The sequence below is a fragment of the Prionailurus bengalensis genome, chromosome C1, assembly GCF_016509475.1.
Source record: "Prionailurus bengalensis isolate Pbe53 chromosome C1, Fcat_Pben_1.1_paternal_pri, whole genome shotgun sequence".
NCBI classification, from domain to species: Eukaryota; Metazoa; Chordata; class Mammalia; order Carnivora; family Felidae; genus Prionailurus; species Prionailurus bengalensis.
The window spans coordinates 158,324,294-158,343,777 of NC_057345.1; the positions used below are offsets into that span (position 1 = coordinate 158,324,294).

General features: G+C 37.6%; 1 protein-coding gene across 2 annotated transcripts in view; it reads left to right on the forward strand.

Annotated features, from left to right (window-relative positions):
* CERS6 (ceramide synthase 6) overlaps positions 1-19,484 on the forward strand; it is a 325,266-nt gene that overhangs the window by 99,269 nt on the left and 206,513 nt on the right. For both annotated transcript variants that reach the window (XM_043576957.1, XM_043576956.1), the window contains exon 3: positions 10,845-10,975. In XM_043576957.1, coding sequence (XP_043432892.1) covers positions 10,845-10,975 — 131 coding nt within the window. The remainder of the gene's footprint in view (positions 1-10,844; positions 10,976-19,484) is intronic.

A 19,484-nucleotide genomic window follows, 5' to 3' on the forward strand; every position in this document is an offset into this window, starting at 1 on the left:
CTTTCAAAATTGGAGTCAGCTTTATCAGCTTTATCAGCTAAATTTATGTAGTATTCTAAATCTTTTCTTGTCATTTCAACAATCTTCAAAGCATCTTCACCAGATGGAGATTCCATCTCCAGAGACCACTTTCTTTGTTCATTCATAAGAAGGAGCTTCTTACCCATTAATATTTTATCATGAGATCTCAGCAATTCAAATATAATATTAATGAAAATGTTTGAAATATTGCAGGAATTACCGAACTGTGAGGTAGAGACACAAAGTGAGCCAATGCTGTGTTAAAAAGAATGGCACCGATAGACTTGTTTGATGCAGAGTTGCCACAAACCTTCAATATGTAAAAAATGCAATTATCTGTAAAGTGCAGTAAAGCGAAGTGTGATAAAACAAGGTTTGCCTGTACGTATGAAAGGAAGTGCCCATTTGCTTCTAGCATGGCCCTTGTGTTCCAGCAGTTATGAGACACAGGCAGATGTAAACAAAAGAGGGGATAATTAAAGGACAGAAGAGTTGCAAGATGAAAGAATGAAAGACAAGGATCTAGAGAGTTATAAGTTATAGATTCACTGCAGAGAAAACAGAAGAGATTATCACTGTGGTGAGAGTGAAAGCCAAACCAGGAGCAGGGAGAGGAGAGCAGGGGAGGGGGCAGATCTTTGCCCCTCCACTGATATCACCTTAAGAACAAAGAGGGGAGGAGAAAGAAGCCAGAAACCCTCCATCTAAGGCTGTGAGAAAACAAAGCACATCACAGCATCCCAAGTATTTTTTTACTCCTATATTGCCCTTCATCTTACTCTTGTATAGACAAGAAAGAAGGACAGGAGGAGTGTAGTATTCTAGAAGTATTGTGTGTTCGTACATTAAATGGTTCATTTTCCCTTTTTCATTTTTCTGGGAAAATTACTCAGGCTTTTAAAATGTGATTTGACAGTGTTAAGTTTTATTCCTTTTTTGGTATTTGTATTGCTAACCATTTGTATTACTTGTCTCTTGTCTTAAAACTATTAATTCACATATTCAAACATTTTTATTTATATTATGGTCTTTATTTCTGCCAAGATTTTCTAGGATTTTCCCCTCTCTCCTTTTAAAAATGATATTTCTCCTGGAGAAGTAGAAGAAAGCACTAGGTACTTCTTATATCTCTGTCAGGAAGAAGAGAAGAATGTATTAGGAAAAGCTCTTCTGGTAGTTTTATGGGCTGGTTTTAGATTGCCAAGTTCTTACCTGAAGGGGCACGTATCTTAATGGTACTTAAAGGAAGAAAATATTAAGAAAAAACTTGTATTTTCTTTGAACATAGCAATTTGCTGCAGCAAACACTTCTTTCCCTCTGAAAAAGCAGAAGTATAGGAAGTTATCAGGTTTTTAAAAATGAGATTATAATATATTAGTGTTTGTCTCGTGAACTACTCTGAATGCATAATAAAATGAGTCTACCCAAATGTTACGTGTCCCCTTAGAAATTCTACAGTGGACATTTTATTCCCTTGCCATATGTTTATTGTGGTTACTGGAGAAATTTCCTCTATAAAGGTAGTAAAAGGAATTTGGAGTCATGTTGATGGCTCTAGAGAATATTTGCTTCCAGCTAATTTTAATCATCTGTCTTAGTTTTCCAAGGTGATTCTTTTGGACATTTTTACATGATTAGAGAGGAAGCCTCATGATTTAAATGTAGAGGCAGCAAACGTTGGACCAGTTGTCCCTTGAATTCTTTATAGTTGTTCAGTGTTATTTATGATCTGAGAAAGTAACAGGCCAGTTGACTAGAGTAGAAGTAGCAACATATGAAGAGATTAAACACTGTACGTATTTGAGTGACCATTCACCAACCTGGCCTTGACCATGATTCCGGGTCACCTTTGGAGAAGGGCCTGGTTATCATCTTTCAATAAAGTAGGGGCGCACTCTCAGAACCTTCAAAATCTGCGATGCATAGGACATAATTTGTGGGGCCAATGCAGAATGAAAATGCAGGGCCTCTTGTTCAGAAAGCATGAAAAAATGCCATTTAAGGCATAAAAATATAAAGCTTTTTTTCTTTTCTTTCATAGATTCTTTTTCTTGACCTGTCAACGTGTTTTTTATTTGTTATTTAATGTCATGCCCCCTCAGGCATGGGGATATTCATGAGGCAAGTGTAGAGCCTCACATGTCCTGGGGACCCCGCACTATGACTTACTGAACACACAGCCCATTAGCTGTGTCCAGACTGGGCCGATGTGCCTGCCCCTCTCTGGCCAGAGGTAGAGAAGTTGAGACCGGCTTCACCCCTTTTGATGGGCCTACTGCCCCAACCCCCAGGGCACTGGTGACTGCCAAGTGTATTGCAGTCTCTAGAGCAGGACACACTTGGCAGCTGGATTGGGGTGAGCAAGTGTATCGTCCCCACTGAGTCACCTACCAAATGCATCAGGGCACTGCCACCCTGGGGTGCAGGCAGCTACCCCCATGTCCCATGCTGAGACACCGCAGGTATACATACCCAGTTCCAGCCCTTTTCATGCTTGCCCCTGGGGCAGCAGTAGTCACTGGGCAGAAGTGGGAAGGAGTAGGAGGTCTGGGGAGCCAGGGGACAGAGAACTAAGTTCCCCAGAAGTAGTTGGGGGAAGTGGTGGGACTGTGTGTGAGCCAAGACTCTGAGCCCTAACACGTGTTCCTCTGTCTCATTGGCCTTCATATACAAAATACAAATTCCATAACAAAATTATTAAGAATTTCAAGATAGCTGCCATAGAACTTGAAACCCCAAGCACGAGCCTTTCTGAATTGTGGATCCCTGTGTGACCGCACTGGTACATGCCCTGTGTAGTTCTCATCTATGTAATTATCTGATAAATAGGTAATATCTGTTTGTCTCTCTGTATATCTGGTACAAACAAATGTGCGTGTGCATAGTTGTTTATTTATATTTATTTATTTATGTTTGGGGTCTCCTGCCATACTATTGGCACATATCTATAATCCTAACAGCCTTACTTTTCTAAACCTATCAATTCTTGAGCCACTGAGGAAAAAAATATATATGTCAGCTGTGAAACCAGGTTTTATGACACAGAAAAACCATACCATCATCCACTTTTGGTATGTTACTCTATATCTTAAAAATTATAGGCAAATTTCGTATAATTTGTTCTCCCTTATTCTCCTTTTATATCTGTCTCTTTCTTTCCTTTTTCCTCCCAGTATTGATTATGAATATTAAGGTCAGCCTAGGTATTTCTGTATAAAAATGTGTATATATGTCAGCATTGTTCATTTCTTTCCTTGGAAATCTTAAAAAAGGAAAAAACTAAGGAGAACAATTAAAAATGCAAAACATTTAAAAAAACGCACACAAAGAAGAAGGAGAATCTCCCAAACTCTATTTTTGGCAAACCAGTAGATACATATCTCTAAATTTCAAAATATATATTAAGGCTAACAAAAAAAAAAAAACAGTTGGTGGGTTGGGCAGAAGCCAAGCAAGAGGAAGTGAAGAGCATGGAGTGGGGGTAGCTCTCAGGAAAGCCAGCAAAAGACAGCTTCTAAATGTGAGGGAGACAAAAGCTCTAACCAGTGTTTGCAACATTAGATACAGAAACTGGTGAGCAAGGCCGGAGGTTGTCCTCCTGAACTCAGTTTAATTCAGAGAACTGGAAGAAGTTCACAGACAACAGTGTGGATGGCACATTTTCAGGAGATGGTCTCCCTTGGTGGCAGCTGAACTGCACGAGCATTCTCCCTGCTCTGCATACTCCCAGGAGCTGGTCAAAAAACTCTGATGGACTCAATGATGAGTAATAAAGAAGGAACACACACATCGAAGACAAGGAAAAGAATGTGTAGCAGTGCTTATTAACAAAAATTGTTAGTGGAAAAATGAGGCCACAAGGCAAATGAAAATTGTGATTAAATATTTTACCATAAACTAAAAAAAAAAAAAAAGCAATAACTCTGTGAAGGAAAACCACAAAAAAAAGAAATGTAAGACCTAAAAAAAAAAATAGTTGGTCAACAGGAAAAGGGACGCGTTGTGAGCTGGTAGCTTCAGGAAAACATACTAAAACTATCATAGAGGGGCACCTGGGTGGCTCAGTCAAGTACGCGTCCAACTTCAGCTCAGATCATGATCTCACTGTTTGTGAGTTCGAGCCCTGCATAGGGCTCTGCACTATCAGTGCTTGGGCTTCTCTCTCTTTACCTTTCTCTCACTGCCTCTCCCCCAGGTGCACTTTCTCTTTCTTAAAATAAATAAAATAAACTTTAAAAAATAAAAATAAAAGAAAACTATCACAGAAATGAAGACAAAATTGGAAAGAATACAGGGAACACAAGACACTTCAGAAAACTCAGCAAGGAACATGGGAGATAGAAAACTGTTATATGAGACAAAAAGTGCTAAAAATAATTACATCTTTAGATTGAGCAGATCCAGCATCTGTATTATCAGAGTCCCGTAAGGAAAAAGCAAAATAAAATAAATATTGAAAGATATAATTCAAGAAAATTTTCCTAAAATAAATGGGGATTTGTTTTAATATGTTAATGAAAATGCAGTAAAAATTGACCCAAGAAGGTTAACTTATTGGACTTGAAAAACAAAAGAAAGAATTCTTTGAGAAGCCAAGGCAAAAATCAAATCACTTAACTAGCAAAAAAATATCACCATGACTTTAGTCTTCTTTATAGCAACATTTCCAACATTTTCAAGGAAAATGTGAACTAAGAATTTTATATTTAGGCAAATTGGTTTTACGCTGTAAAAGTTAAAAACAAACAGATTTCAACATGCAAAAATATGAGGGAATTGTCCTCATGAGTCCTTTTTGAAGAAAGTATTATAATCATTAATTTTAGCCGATCAAGAGGTTACTGGAGTGTTGGTAAGTTTGGATACATTTCAACTGTTGAAAGAGAGAAAGAAATGTGAGGATCAGGATGACAGCACAGAATGTAAACGTTCATATGCGTTCACATAGAAGTGATACAACTAACAGTAATGGGGGTGGGGAGAAGAAGGTGAGAGGTAGAATACATTCACTAATCGCATAATCTCTAGTAGCTGGGAGTGAAAGCAAATCAGTTTAAGCAGCCAAATTGAGTAATAGAAGTACAAACATATTTAACAGTATAAGAGTAAACTGTAAAAATGATAAAATTATTGATTAATATTGGGTGGGGTAAGGAGAGGAAATATGGTAGTTTTAAATACTGCTTATGTGGAATTATTGACTGAAAACAAATAGAAGAGTATTGTAATTATGAATAACCACTAGAACAAAAATTACCCACAGAAAGGAAGGAAAGTAAAACAAACACTACTTGGTTTGTCATTTTTTTTTTTCACCTATCAAAACAGAAAGCATAACAGGATTAATGTGAGGGAACTATAAACAAACATTCAGTTATATCAATATGTGTAAATGGGTTTGACTCCTCTAACTATTTTAGTTTTGGGTCCTTCAGATAAAGTAATTATAAATATTGAAAATAAAAGTATGAGTAAAGGTATATAGACAAATACAGATAAGTAGGGTTTTTGTTTTTACATAAAAGTGGAAGTCAGACCAAAAAGGAATTAAGTAAAATGAAGAATTGGCTTTTTATTGCCAGAAGGTACAATTCATAATAAAGATAAAATAGTTCTGACTAATATGCATTGAATGTCAGTGTATCTATATACTAATAAAAAAGAATGAAAAGAAATAATAGCAGGGAATTTTAATTTACCTCTGAGTCATGACAGATCAAGTGAACAAAATGTAAAACTGAAGATAGAAATTGTAAGAGGCATAATTAATGAGGAAGATCTAAGTGGTACATTTAGAACTGCATCCTGTCAGCAATACCGGAGTCCACGGTGGTCCCACCAGACAGCACCGTGTTAGCGTAGAAGTCCTTCCAGATATCAGCATCACACTTCATGATGGAGTTGAAGGTGGTCTTCTCAATGCACAGACTATACTTTCTTTTAAAGAACCTATTAAACATCTACAAAAATGACCTTTATTATATATACAAAACTGAGATAAATTTTAAAAATAGGCACAACTTAATAATACTAGAACTCAGAAACCAGAAAACCTGTTGCTCTCTTAATCAACTCTTGGGTAAAAATAGAAATTCAGAATATTTGGTAGCAGTAATGATAAAAACACTACTCATTTGTACTGTGCCAAAACAGCGCTCAGATGAACATTCAGATGAAGTATATACATATATGAAGTTAAACACTTAAGCATTAGAAAAAGAACAGAACAAAGGCAAGCAGAAAGCAGAAATTAATGATAAATGCAGAAATTGTGTTAGCAAAACTATAGAATTGAAAATCAATTCAAAAGTACCTTATCTGTTTAATTTTTTTTTTTTTACAGAAAGTCAGCTAGTCCAATCAAAAAAACAAAGCACAAATTACAGCATCATAATTAACAACATAGTAATCAACAGCCACAGAAATGGAGGAAAATGAAAAGGATATATTTCTGTTAATATGGAAAATAAAATATAAAAACTTGGGTAAAATGGTTATCATTCTAGGAAAATATAATTTACCAACTATATATATGTATGTGTGTATATAAAGATTAAAATCAAGAGCTAAACTGCAAAACAGGATGAGGCTCAGATCCTCTCATAAGAAAAATTCTAACACACTCTTAAAGAGCAGATAATTCCCATGGTATTTTACACTGTACCAAAGCATAGGAAATTAAGGAAATTATCCAGATTCCTTTTTTATGTAGCAGCGAAACATTAATTTAACATTAAAGTCTGACAATGATTTAACCAAAAAAAAAAAAAAAAGAGTAGAGACCAGTTGGACTTAATATCAATGAAAAGTCCCAAATAAAAGTTAGTAAACAGAACCTAACAACACAATAAAAGAATTGTTTAACATTACCAGAGAGGATTTATTCTAGGAATGCAAGGTCTTCCCTGAATTCAACATTACACAATCTATGTAATACACTATATTAATTGATCTAAGGAGAAAAAGGGTATGATCATCTCCATGGATGCTGAAATCTAACATTATTGTGATTAAAATAAATTTATCTAACTAGGTAAATGTGGTGTTTTTTTTAACACAATAAGTCTATTTGTATGTCAGTTCCAAATCTGGCCTGTTGCTTAATAGGAACAGTGGTATTCCCATTAAAGTCTGGAACAGATAGAGATGGAAAACCATTGTTCTACATAGTGCTAAGTTTTACACTGAATTAGCGAATAGGTAAGAGAAAGAAAATAAAGGCATAAACATTAGAAAGGAGGTGGTAAAGCTATTGTTACGTGAATTTGAATCCTTCCTGTATTTTAGGTACTGGTGAAAAAAGATACAAAATTTTCCTTTGTTTGCAGAGCTTACATTGTGATGACATGTTATTATATGACTATACACTTGGAAAATTAAGGAATCAAGTGAAAACTTACCACAAACAATACCAGAAAAGATAATATCCCTAGGAATAAATGTAACAAGGATGTGCAAGGTGTGTGAGGAAAATTTTCCAACACTGTTGGACACAAAAGACAAATTGAGTAAAGATGTCAATTCACCCTACATTAACTTCTTGAACATTCAGAGTAGGAAAGGCTTTTGTTATTAATGACCCCAAATTCAGAAGTTAAAGCAGGAAAAAATGGTAAGTTCAGATATGTTTTTTAAAAACTTCAAGAAAACAAACAAGCAGAAAACCCCATAAGCAAATTCTACAACACAAAGATACACTGGTACAAAGTACAACCTGTGGTACAGACACAGATTAACACATGAAGAAACTCTACAAATCAGTAAAGAAAATACCTACAAATCAAGAAAAACTGGGCAATAGGTATGAAAAGACTGTTCATAAAAAGGAAGTGTTAATGGTTTTTAAAATGTGAAAAGGTGCTTCTTTCATAAAAAGAGGAAATCAAATTAAAAATATACTGAGATGGGCACGGGGGTGGCCGAGTCAGTTAAGCAATCTGACACTTGATTTTGGCTCAGATCATGGTCTCATGGTCGTGAAATTGAGCTCCATGTCAGTCTCTGCGCTAGGCGTGGAGGCTGCTTAAGATTCTCTCTCTCCCTGTCCCTCTGCCCCTCCTGCTCTCAACAGATACACTGAGACTATATATATATATCATATATATATATATATATATGATATATATATATATCATATATATATACGTATATATATATGTTATATATATATACGTATATATATATCAGACTGAAAAAATTGAGAAATCTGATAACATACTCTATTGGCAAGGCATTGGGAATTGGGCACTTTTGCTTATGAGAGTATAAATTGGTAAAATCATTAGCAAGGGTGATTTTTTAATATATAAATAAATTGCAAATGCATAGTTCTTTGATCTCCAGGGTTCACTTCCAGGAATTTATCTCTGTATGTATGCCTGTATAAAATGACCTGTCATAAGATTATTTATTACAGCATTGTTTATAGTTAGTGGAAGTCTGGAAACTACTTAAAGATCCATTAACAGGAGAGTGGATAAGTAAACTATAGTATATCCTGACAGTTCTACAAAAGAAAGAGGGCATTCTTTTTTTTTTTTTTAATGTTTATTTATTTTTGAGAGAGAAAGACAGAGCATGAACGGGGGAGGGGCAGAGAGAGAGGGAGACACAGAATCTGAAGCAGGCTCCAGGCTCCGAGCTGTCAGCACAGAGCCAGATGCGGGGCTGACACCCATGAACTGCGAGATCATGACCTGAGCCAAAGTTGGACACTTAAATGACTGAGCCACCCAGGTGCCCCAGGAAGGCATTCTTTATATTCCAAGATACATTGTAAAGTGAAAAACGCAAAGTTCAGAATGATACATGTAGTATGCAAACATTTGTGTGACACAGGTCATATATGAATACATATTCAATTTATTTATATTTGCACAAAATAACTCTGGAGAAGAAGCTGATTTAATAACTGGTTAGCTGGTAGGAAGAGGGAGAGTCATAGGAATAAAAAGGGAAGGTGAAACTTTGGATAAGTTTTAGTTTGTGAACCATATGAATGTTATACCTATTTAATAAGGTTAGAAAACAAATTAAAGTTAAAAATGAATTCTTCTAGAAAATGGTGTAGCCAAGGTATAGAGTAAGATGTAAATTTTCTGTCTTCCCTGTTATTTTTTAAATTAAGACAGACATGAAAGGAGAGTGTAGATGGTGTCATGACTAATAAAGTCACGTGAAAGTACACACCTCCTGAAAGCTGGCAAATGACTTTCACAAACAAAAACTCAGCACATTTTATAACCTCAGTCATGATACTGAAGCCACTTACTGTGTTTCCTGTGTATCTGTCATCTAAAATTGCTCGAGATGTTTTGATAAGGTGTCATCTGTGCATCCTACCCTTATAATTTGAAGCTGGTTGGCCTGCCTTCCCCTCCCCTGCTTTTGGTTATTTTCTCTGCTCATTAACAGCTCCTTAGCAGTAAAGATAGAATAAATAAAGGAAGAGAACACAGCTTAGTTTTGTTGTGTGGCAGGGCACATTCACATAACTGTTGGCAGGATGCTCTTTAAGATATTGAGGAGAGGGTAGGGATAGGAAATGGGAGAAACACATTTACTGACTTAGACATATTTTTTACATTCGGTCATCACCACAGTCCCATTTAGGTGGATAAATAGCCCTGACAAGTGAGGCAACCGAGGCTCAGAGGTCATTACAGTGAGGAATTGAACCAGTCTGTTTGTTGCCTCCTAATGTTAGAGAAATGAATGAGAGACAGAATAGTATCATCATATGATGAGCATAAGTTGGGTCTCTTCCCCATTCACCGTGTTTGTGTCTTCAAGGAATGCATAGTTGTTGTAAATTTTGATGGGGATCTGATCAAAAGGAATGAACAAGAAGAGGGGTAGAAGAGGGATTTGTGAAAAACAGAGCAGAGAGAGAGAGACAAGGAAGAAAGAGAACACCTGTTTTGTAGTAGAATTGGTACCTTAGGCTAAAGTGAGCTATGAGATTATTTCGTGCTTTTGTCTGTCCTACATTACCCTCATGTGTGATAATTGGGTATAGCATTTTTTTTTCCTGAGAAAGTGAGACATGTGAATTATGCCTCTTAACTCCTTTCCTTGAAGGCTGATGGAGCTGACTCAGCCAGTTGGCTCTTTCATCGCATCTCCATTGCTGATAAGGAATGCAAGCATTAGAGGAGAGTCTAGGTGGCTCAGTTGGTTAAGTGGCTCACTCTTGGTTTCGGCTCAGGTCACAATCTCGCAGTTTGTGAGTTTGAGCCCTGCATCAGGCTCTGCGCTGTTAGTGCAGGGATTTTCTCTGTCTCTCTCTCTCTCTCTGCACCTCCCCTGCTCGTGTTCTCTCTCTCTCTCCGCATAAATAAACTTGAAAAAAAAAGTGCAAGCATTAGAGCAAGATTCACGTTTTTCACTGTTGTTTCGTAATGAGTAACTTTTCTTCTCCTGAGTGATTATTTTTTTAAACATATTTTTTTAGCGTTTATTCATTTTTGAGAGACAGAGACAGAGCGCGAGCGGGGGAGGGGCAGAGAGAAAGGGAGACACAGAATCCTAACCAAGCTCCAGGCTCTGAGCCATCAGCACACAACCAGACGCGGGGCTCGAACTCACGAACTGTGAGATCATGACCTGAGCTGAAGTCAGATGCCCAACCAACTGAGCCACCCAGGTGCCCCCAGAGTGATTACTTATATTCATGCTACTAATGGAAGGACTACATCCTCAGTGGTAAATACAGAAATCTCAGTAGCAGGTAGTAAATAGAGGTTAAAAAAATCAACTTAGACAAGGGCAGATGTGTTTGTGGTGAAGATGAAAATGATTTTGCTGGTGCCTTGTTTCATAGCATCCTGATGAAAAGAGATTGGAAGGCCTCTCCAAACAGCTGGACTGGGATGTTCGCAGCATTCAACGCTGGTTTCGACAGAGATGCAACCAGGAGAAGCCAAGCACGCTGACGAGGTTCTGTGAGAGCATGTAAGTTGCTGTTACTCTTTTTGAAAGCAAAACCTGCCTAAGTACTCCTCCTGTCCCTAACTTAAAAATAAAGGCTTCGTGCAGGCTCCAGCAGCCCCTGTAAAGCATGCCACCTGGTGGAAAAAATAGTCCTCAAAAACTGGGGGAATAGTAGTTTGTAAGAATTTGTGATTAACACTTTGGATTCAGTAACTGAAGTTCACTTTCTAATGTAGTTCCTACAAGGTATTGGCAGATGGTATTTTCAGGGGCCTGCGATGGTATTTTCTTCCAGCCACCTTTGAAATAGAGCACTAAAAGTTATTACTTTAATGGTTTGAATTTTAATAGAGGAGACTTTGTCAAGATGTTCTTTCCACGGGTAACAGCTGAGATGCTAAGATGTATAATCAGAGAGTCATGATTATGTCCCATATTCCTGGAGATTTAAGAAATAACTATATTATATTCCTTGGGTGAATTTAATGAAGCATTGCTTGAAGGTGGGGGGTGGAATGAAGGTCTCTTCCATTTCTGAAATGCGAACTTTATGGTGTGTAAATTATCAATAAAGCTGTTAAGAATAATAAAAGACCTATAGAGAACTAGCACAGTGCCGTTTTGAAATAGTGACACTCAATGCACTGACCTAGAGGAAAGTTAGAGAAGGAAATACTGAAGCATTGAGCACATTTCCAACAAAGGGAAGGGACTGTGCCTTGAGCTCGTTGGTGCATTTGGTCTTCATCCTTTGGGATGTGACTGTGCCTTTGTCTAACAGCTCTGTGCTTTGGGAGCTTTTTTCCTGACACCTGGTCATTTGAACAATAGTGCTGTCATTGTTCCCTTTGTTGCAGGCTCCTTCTGTTTGGGGTTAAAGTTGCATTTTCAGGTTTAGCTTTCAATTATGCCAAAAAAGTATTTTAGCAATTACAATCTAAAACTCAGAGGGAAGCCTGATGTTCTGGGAGAAGTGAGTGAGGGGAAGAATAATAACCATAAATTCCTAGGGCTGGATAAATATGGGGAGCATAAACAGGGTCTTCAGGAGGTCAGAATATTTATAAAACATGGAAAAACAACCGAGTAGATACAATCTGCACAGCCCTTCCTATAATTGAACTGAGTGGCAATTTATGGAAGAAGGATTTATGCATCTGGGCTCCTGATCAAAAGCTGGAATTGCTTCCTGGCCTGGCCCCACCACATACATGAAGGACCTGTGTTCCTTCTTTGGGCTGTGGGTCTGAGTAGTGGTGAAGCTGAGTCTTGGCATCGGGACCACATGCTGAAACTCACGTGCCATCAACTTCTTTGGTAACTCGACACTCGTCCTTTCTCTACTATACTGACTCTACACCAGTTTCCATACCAGTATGTATAGGAATCAGTCATTGAATGTTGTTCAAGTGCAGATTATCATTGAGTCGGTCTGATGGCAACCGAGGGTACATTTTTAACAAGTTTCCAGGTGATGCCACTGGTCCATGGACCACATTTTGAAGAGCAAAGCTCAACACTATACCAGTATCTATGTCTTCTCCCTGAATTCAGCTGGCCTTTATCTGCAGTTAGAATCAGCTAAAAATATTTCTAAATGATTGATAAAGGCATGGCAATGTGAAGGCGCAACTGGGGGGGAGAGATGGTACCTAAATGTATCAATTATGATCTTTTTCCTCAAGTGGTTTATTTTAATAGTTAGTGTCAAGGAGATATAACAAATATCTGAGTATATGCACATCAGGGATATTAAACAATGAGCAGATAGACGTGTGCACGAAACAATTGGCATGGACCATCAGTAAGTAAAGATTAGAGGAGAAAGATCAGCTGTGGGCTAGGGCACGTGGCAGGGCTATTGGGTTAGAACTGAGACGGTACTGGTGGCCTTTGACTTCTCTGTTGCAGAGGACTGTGCTGATGAACTTTGTTCTGAAACTCTCTTCTTCCTTAACCTCTGGATTGCCACTAGATTCTCCTGTCCTTCCAAGAGCAACTGTTTGTATGACTTACTCTGCATTTTTCCATTTTCTTGAGTGGGCTTCTCCAGAGTCAGCCTTCAACCTCTTATTTTCCCCGCTCTACCTTCCATCCTCTGTGCAGAAGTAATTTTCTCTTGCCATCCTCTTCCAAAGTCATGTGTCCAATGACAAGGCATCGTTCTGCTGTCTCCCAGCTGGCAACTCTGACTTGCTTCCATTGCTGACTTCCCTTCACCTGTTGTTTGCATGCCTCCATTCTGTTATAGGCTAGAAGCTCAAACCAGTCATTTGCTGGGTTCCGTTAGTTCTTCATAAAGCCGCTGCTGTGGCCCAGATCTTAATTGCTCTCATAGCTATCCTTATTATTTATGTCACACTCATAGATATTTTGCTACAAAAAAATTCCTAACATGCTACTATTTCCATGTTCTCCTGCCTTTAAACTCTGATTTTTTTTTGCAACTGTTGGATAAATTATTAGGCTCCTTAGCCTGTTAGCTAGACTCTGATTTTCATGTGTTTGGTATCAGTCACCCAAATGACCCCTTCCTTCCAGAAGGTTGTCTTTTCACTGTCCATACTTTGTTCAATTGCTGCCATGGTTTATACTGTGCTCCTGGCATGGACACCTATGTTCCTCTGCCCTGCCCATCTATCCCTTACCCATTCTTCAAACCCGAGGCCCTCTCAGAAATGTGGCATGACTGTTGAGTGTCTGGAATGAGCATGACTTTTTTGGAATTTTAGAGTCCTCACTATAAGTGCTAGTAATTTAATATTGAGTCACATGCTTTCTTATGTGGTGATTTAACTTAACTTGTCCATATATTTTTACCCTCAGTATATAATACTTGCTCCTTGAGGGCACGAGAACCACATCTTGTTTTTCTTGCATTCTTAGTCTTTATCACCACATATATACTGCTGAATAAATATTGGTTAAATGACTGTAAGTTAAAGTGGCATTTTTTTGGAAGGATTTACTGATCTAAGTTGGCACGCTGCCTCCCCAAATGGAAAGTGCCTTTTATACACTGACTTAGCCTAAAATTTGTCTAGGAAAATTATCAAACTGTGGAAAGCTCCAAGACTGTATCTCAAAGAGATTAGAGGAAGGAATGGGCTGGCAAAGGGGAACATTTAGCTAATGCGAGGCAAATAAAGCAGAATTATATTGGTCACTGTATGCACGAATGTATGCTATAGTTATTGCTCATCAATATAAAAAATGATCTGGAATAATTGTTCCTAACCAAGGGTGCACTGCATAATCACCTGATGAGCTTTTGTAAATATACATACCCAGCTCCCACCCCAGGATGTCTGAATCAGTGTGGCATCCTAGGTGAGGTCTGGACATGGATATCTTGAAAGAAATGCCCTGAGTACTTACGGCACATATCCATGGTTAAGAAGCGCTAATCTCCGAAAAGAGATGACTGCTGTTCCAAAATACTAAAAATCAAATTAGCAAGCAAGCCAACACAGGTTTGGGACCTGAAGGTTTAGGGCCGGAATGTAAAGTTTCTATAGTTTTTCTGTTCTATCTAAATTACTATTTTAGAAAATACAGAGTCCCTTCGTGGGAATTGTGTTTCATCTTGCAGCGGTGGGGAATGGCAGCAGTATGCATGCCAAACCACGCTGGTAACCATCTGCTGGCATGTCCGACTTCTGGCATACCTGTTTCATGCAGATGAGCTGAGTAGAAGTTGTTCAACAAGTAATGTGTTGAAACATTGACATGAATTTCTTTCCTTCATGCTTGATGTCAGTCATTCGCAGCTGTGATAGTTTTGATGAATATTTCTTCCCGAAGGGTTTAAATCTTTATTGGCGACTGAAATAGAGATTTTAAAGAGGAAGTAAAGAATTTATAAAAATGAGATATCCTGTGATACATTTTCGGAGGAACTCTTGCTAAATGGGAGTCATTTAGCTGGGGGATCATGCTTTGCAGCAACTGAAGTTTTACCTCTCCCCTCCCACAGTTGCATCAGGATAATAGGAAAGTAAAGAATATTGGCAATAAAAAAAATATCTGCAGCATGAAACAGGAAGAGGCAGAGATGTGTTTTCAGAATAAATGGCTTCCCTCTCGTTTGTGCACTATCAGTGTTCATCATTTTTAAATATTGTGCAGTATATTTAATAGCACATGCCTGGGAATAAATATTATATATGGCTTTCATTTAAGCAGTCTCCAAATGACTTCATACTGACAGGTAGATCTCCCATATGATAATATGAAGATGTAGGGCAAGGAATATTACATTTCACAGATTAGTTCTGATTTATGTGGATTGAGGTTTGCTCAGGTGGAACCTTGTTGTAAGTTGAGGACCCATGATTGTCTTTTCTTTAGGGATTTCATTTTAGAGTTGAGGTTGATTAAAACTACCCCCAGATGCTACCATACTTGGATGCAAGCAGGCCAAAATCTGGGAACTTTTTGAAGCTGTGACTTTATTTCTGCAAAGAAAGCTCTATGATCTTAATTTGTGATTTCATTGAACTAAGGATAAGTCAGCAATGAGAAAGGAGTGGTTTACAAAATCACCCTCCTGCTACCACTCGGTGACAGATTTTGCTATCTTTTTACTTGAACAAGTTCGCAGTGCTGTCTTGTGACCGCAATAAGAAAGTGGAACCTAATAATTGAGGGAAAAAAGAGAACAGGGCAACACAGGGAGCAAGCTGAGTCAGATATCCCTTTATTTCAGATCAGTCTTTGATCTGAGGAAATGTGAACATATTCATCAAGTTGGCATAACAGTCACCTATTTACAAAAAAAACCACAACCAAGTATTTGTAAACTGCTTTAGAATCTTCCATATATTGCACACTGTGGTGAAGAACAAAATTTTGCCTAAGAGAAAATTCCGTTTTGATTATTTTCACAAACAGATCGTGACTTGAGCATTATTTACTACCAAAGTTCTCCTGAAGACTGATGTGGTGCTTTGTTTGTTTTAATGCAGTTTTTTTTTTTAATTTAAATTCAAGTTAGTTAACATACAATGTAGTATTGGTTTCAGGGATAGAACTCAGTGATTCATCACTCACATGTAACACCCAGTGTTCATCCCAACAAGTGCCCTCCTTGATGTCCATAACCCATTTAGCCCACCCATCTCCCCTCCAGCAACCCTCAGTTTGTTCTCTGTCTTTAAGAGCCTCTTATGGTTTGCCTCCCTCTCTGTTTTTATGTTACTTTTACTTCCCTTTCCCTATGTTCATCTGTTGTGTTTCTTAAACTCCACATATGAGTGAAATTATACGTTTGTCTTTCTCTGACTTATTTTTCTGAGCATAATACACTCTAGTCCATCCATGTTGTTGCAAATGGCAAGATTTTGTTCTTTTTGATCGTTGAGTAGTATTCCATGGTATGTATGTGTATACATATATATATATATATATATATACACACATGTACATATATATGTATATATATCTCACATCTTCTTTACCCATTCATCAGTCAGTGGATATTGGGCTTTTTCCATAATTTGGCTGTTGTTGATATAGCCAATATAGCTATAAACATTGGGGTGCATGTACCCCTTCAAATCAGCATTTTTGCATCCTTTGGATAAATTCCTAGTGCAATTCCTGCATCATATGGTAGTTCTATTTTTAATGTTTTAAAAAGTTTTATTTATTTATATGAGAGAGAGAGACAGACAGACAGAGACAGTCAGCATGAGCAGGAGAAGGGCAGAGAGAGGGGGAGAGAGAGAATCCCAAGCAGACTCTGCACTGTCTGTGCAGAGCCCGACGCAGGGCTTGAACTCATGAACTGTGAGATCATGACCTAAGCCGACATCAGGAGTTGGACCCTTAACCAACTGAGCCACCCAGGCACCCCTCTATTTTTAATTTTTGAGGAACCTCCATACTGTTTTCCAGAGTGGCTGCACCAGTTTGCATTCTCACCAGCAGTGCAAAAGGGTTCCCCTTTTTCTGCATCCTTACCAACATCTTTTGTTTCCTGAGTTGTTAATTTTAGCCATTCTGACAGGTGTGAGGTGGTATCTCATTGTGGTTTTGATTTGTGTTTCCCTGATGATAAGTGATATTGAGCATCTTTTCATGTGTTCGTTAGCCTTCTGGACGTCTTCTTGGGAAAAGTGTCTATTCATGTCTTCTGCCCATTCCTTCACTGGATTATTTATTTTTTGGGTGTTGAGTTTGATAAGTTCTTTAAAGATTTTGGATATTAACCCTTTATCTGATACATCATTTTCAAATATCTTCTTGCATCCTGTAGGCTTCCTTTTAGTTTTGCTGATTGTTTCCTTTGCTGTGCAGAAGCTTTTTATCTTGATGCAGCCCTAATGGTTTATTTTTGCTTTTATTTCCCTTGCCTTTGGAGATGTGTTGAGTAAGAAGTTGCTGTGGCTGAGGTCAAGGAGGTTGCTGCCAGTTTTCTCCCGTAGGATCTTGATGGTTTCCTATCTCACATTTAGGTCTTTCATCCATTTTGAATTTATTTTTGTGTATGGTGTAAGAAAGTGGTCCAGTTTTATTTTTCTGCATGTCACTGTACAGTTTTCTAGTACCATTTGCTAAGAGACCGTCTTTTTTTCCATTGGATATTGTTTCCTGGTTTGTTGAAGATTAGTTAGTCATACATTTTTGAGACCATTTCTGGGTTCTCTATTCTGTTCCATTGATCTGTGTGTCTATTTTTGTGCCAGTACCATACTGCCTTAATGGTTATAGCCTTGTAATACAGCTTGAAGTCTGGAATTGGGATGTCTCTAGCTTTGGTTTTCTTTTTCAACATTACTTTGGCTATTCAGGTTTTCTGGTTCCATACAGATTTTAGAATTGTTTGTTGTAGCTCTGTGAAGAATGCTGGTGTTATTTTGATAGGAATTGCGTTGAATATGTAGACTGCTTTGGGTATTTTACATATTTTAACAATATTTGTTCTTCCAATCCATGAACATGGAATGTTTCTCCATTTCTTTGTGTCTTCTTCAATTTCTTTCATAAGCTTTCTATAGTTTTCAGTGTATAGATCTCTTATCTCTTTGGTTAGGTTTATTCCTAGGTATCTTATGGTTTTTGGTGCAATTGTAAATGGGATTGATTCCTTGATTTCTCTTTCTGCTGCTCCATTATTGGTATATAGAAATGGAACTTATTTCTGTACATTGATTTTATATTCTTTAACTTTGCTGAATTCATGTATCAGTTCTAGCAGTTTTTTGGGTTGAATTATAGAATATCATGCCATCTGCAAATAGTGAAAGTTTGACTGCTTCCTTGCTGATTTCTATGCCTTTCATTTGTTTTTGTTGTCTGAGGGCTGAGGCTAGGATTTCCAGTACTATGTTGAGCAGCAGTGGTGAGAATGGACATCCCTGTCGTGTTCCTGACCTTAGGGGGAAAGCTTTCAGTTTTTCCCCATTGAGGATATTAGCTGTAGGTCTTTCATATATGGCTTTTATGATGTTGAGGTATGTTCTATCTGTACCTGCTTTGTTGAGGGGTTTTATTAAAAATGGATGCTGTGTTTTGTCAGAGGCTTCTTCTGCACCTGTTAAGAGGGTCGTATGGTTCTTACCTTTTCTTTTATTAATGTGGTGTATTACATTGATTGATTTGTGAATATTGAACCAGCCCTGCAGCCCAGGAATAAATCCCACTTGATCATAGTGAATAATTTTTGTAATGTACTGTTGAATTCATTTTGCTAGAATCTTTTGAGAATTTTTGTATCCAGGTTCATAAAGGATATTGGCCTGTAATTCTCTTTAGTGGGGTCTCTGTCTGGAATCAAGGTGATGCTAACTTCATAGAATGAATCTGGAAGATTTCCTTCCATTTCTCTTTTTTGGAACAGTTTGGGAATGATAGGTGTTAACTCTAAATGTCTGGTAGAATTCCCCTGGGAAGCCATCTGGCCTAGGACTTTCGTTTGTTGGGAGATTTTTGATAATTGATCCAAATTTATTTGCTGGCTATGTGGGTCTGTTCAAATTTTCTAGTTCTTCTTGTTTCAGTTTTGGTAGTTTATGTTTCTAGGAATTTGTCTATTCCCAGATTGCCCAGTTTGTTGGCATATAATTTTTCATAGTATTCTCTTATAACTGTATTTCTGCAGTGTTGGTTGTATTCTCTCCTCTTTCATTTGTGTTTTTATCTATGTGGGTCCTCTATCTTTTTTGTTTGATAAGTTCTGCTAGGGGTTTATCAATTTTGTTTATTCTTTCAAAGAACCAGCATTTAGTGTCATTGATCTGTTCTGTTATTTTGTTATTATTTAATAATAATCTGCTCTAATCTTTATTATATCCCTTCTTCTACTGGCTATAGGCTTTATTTGGTGCTCCTTTTCTGGCTCCTTTAGGTGTAAGGTTAGGCTGTGAATTTGGGGCTTTTCTTTGTTCTTGAGACAAGCCTGAATTGCAACGTATTTTCCTCTTAGGACTGCATTTGCTGCATTCCATAGGGTTTGGGCTATTGTGTTTTCATTTTCATTTGCTTCCATATATTTTTAAAAATCTCTTCTTTAATTTTCTGGTTCGTT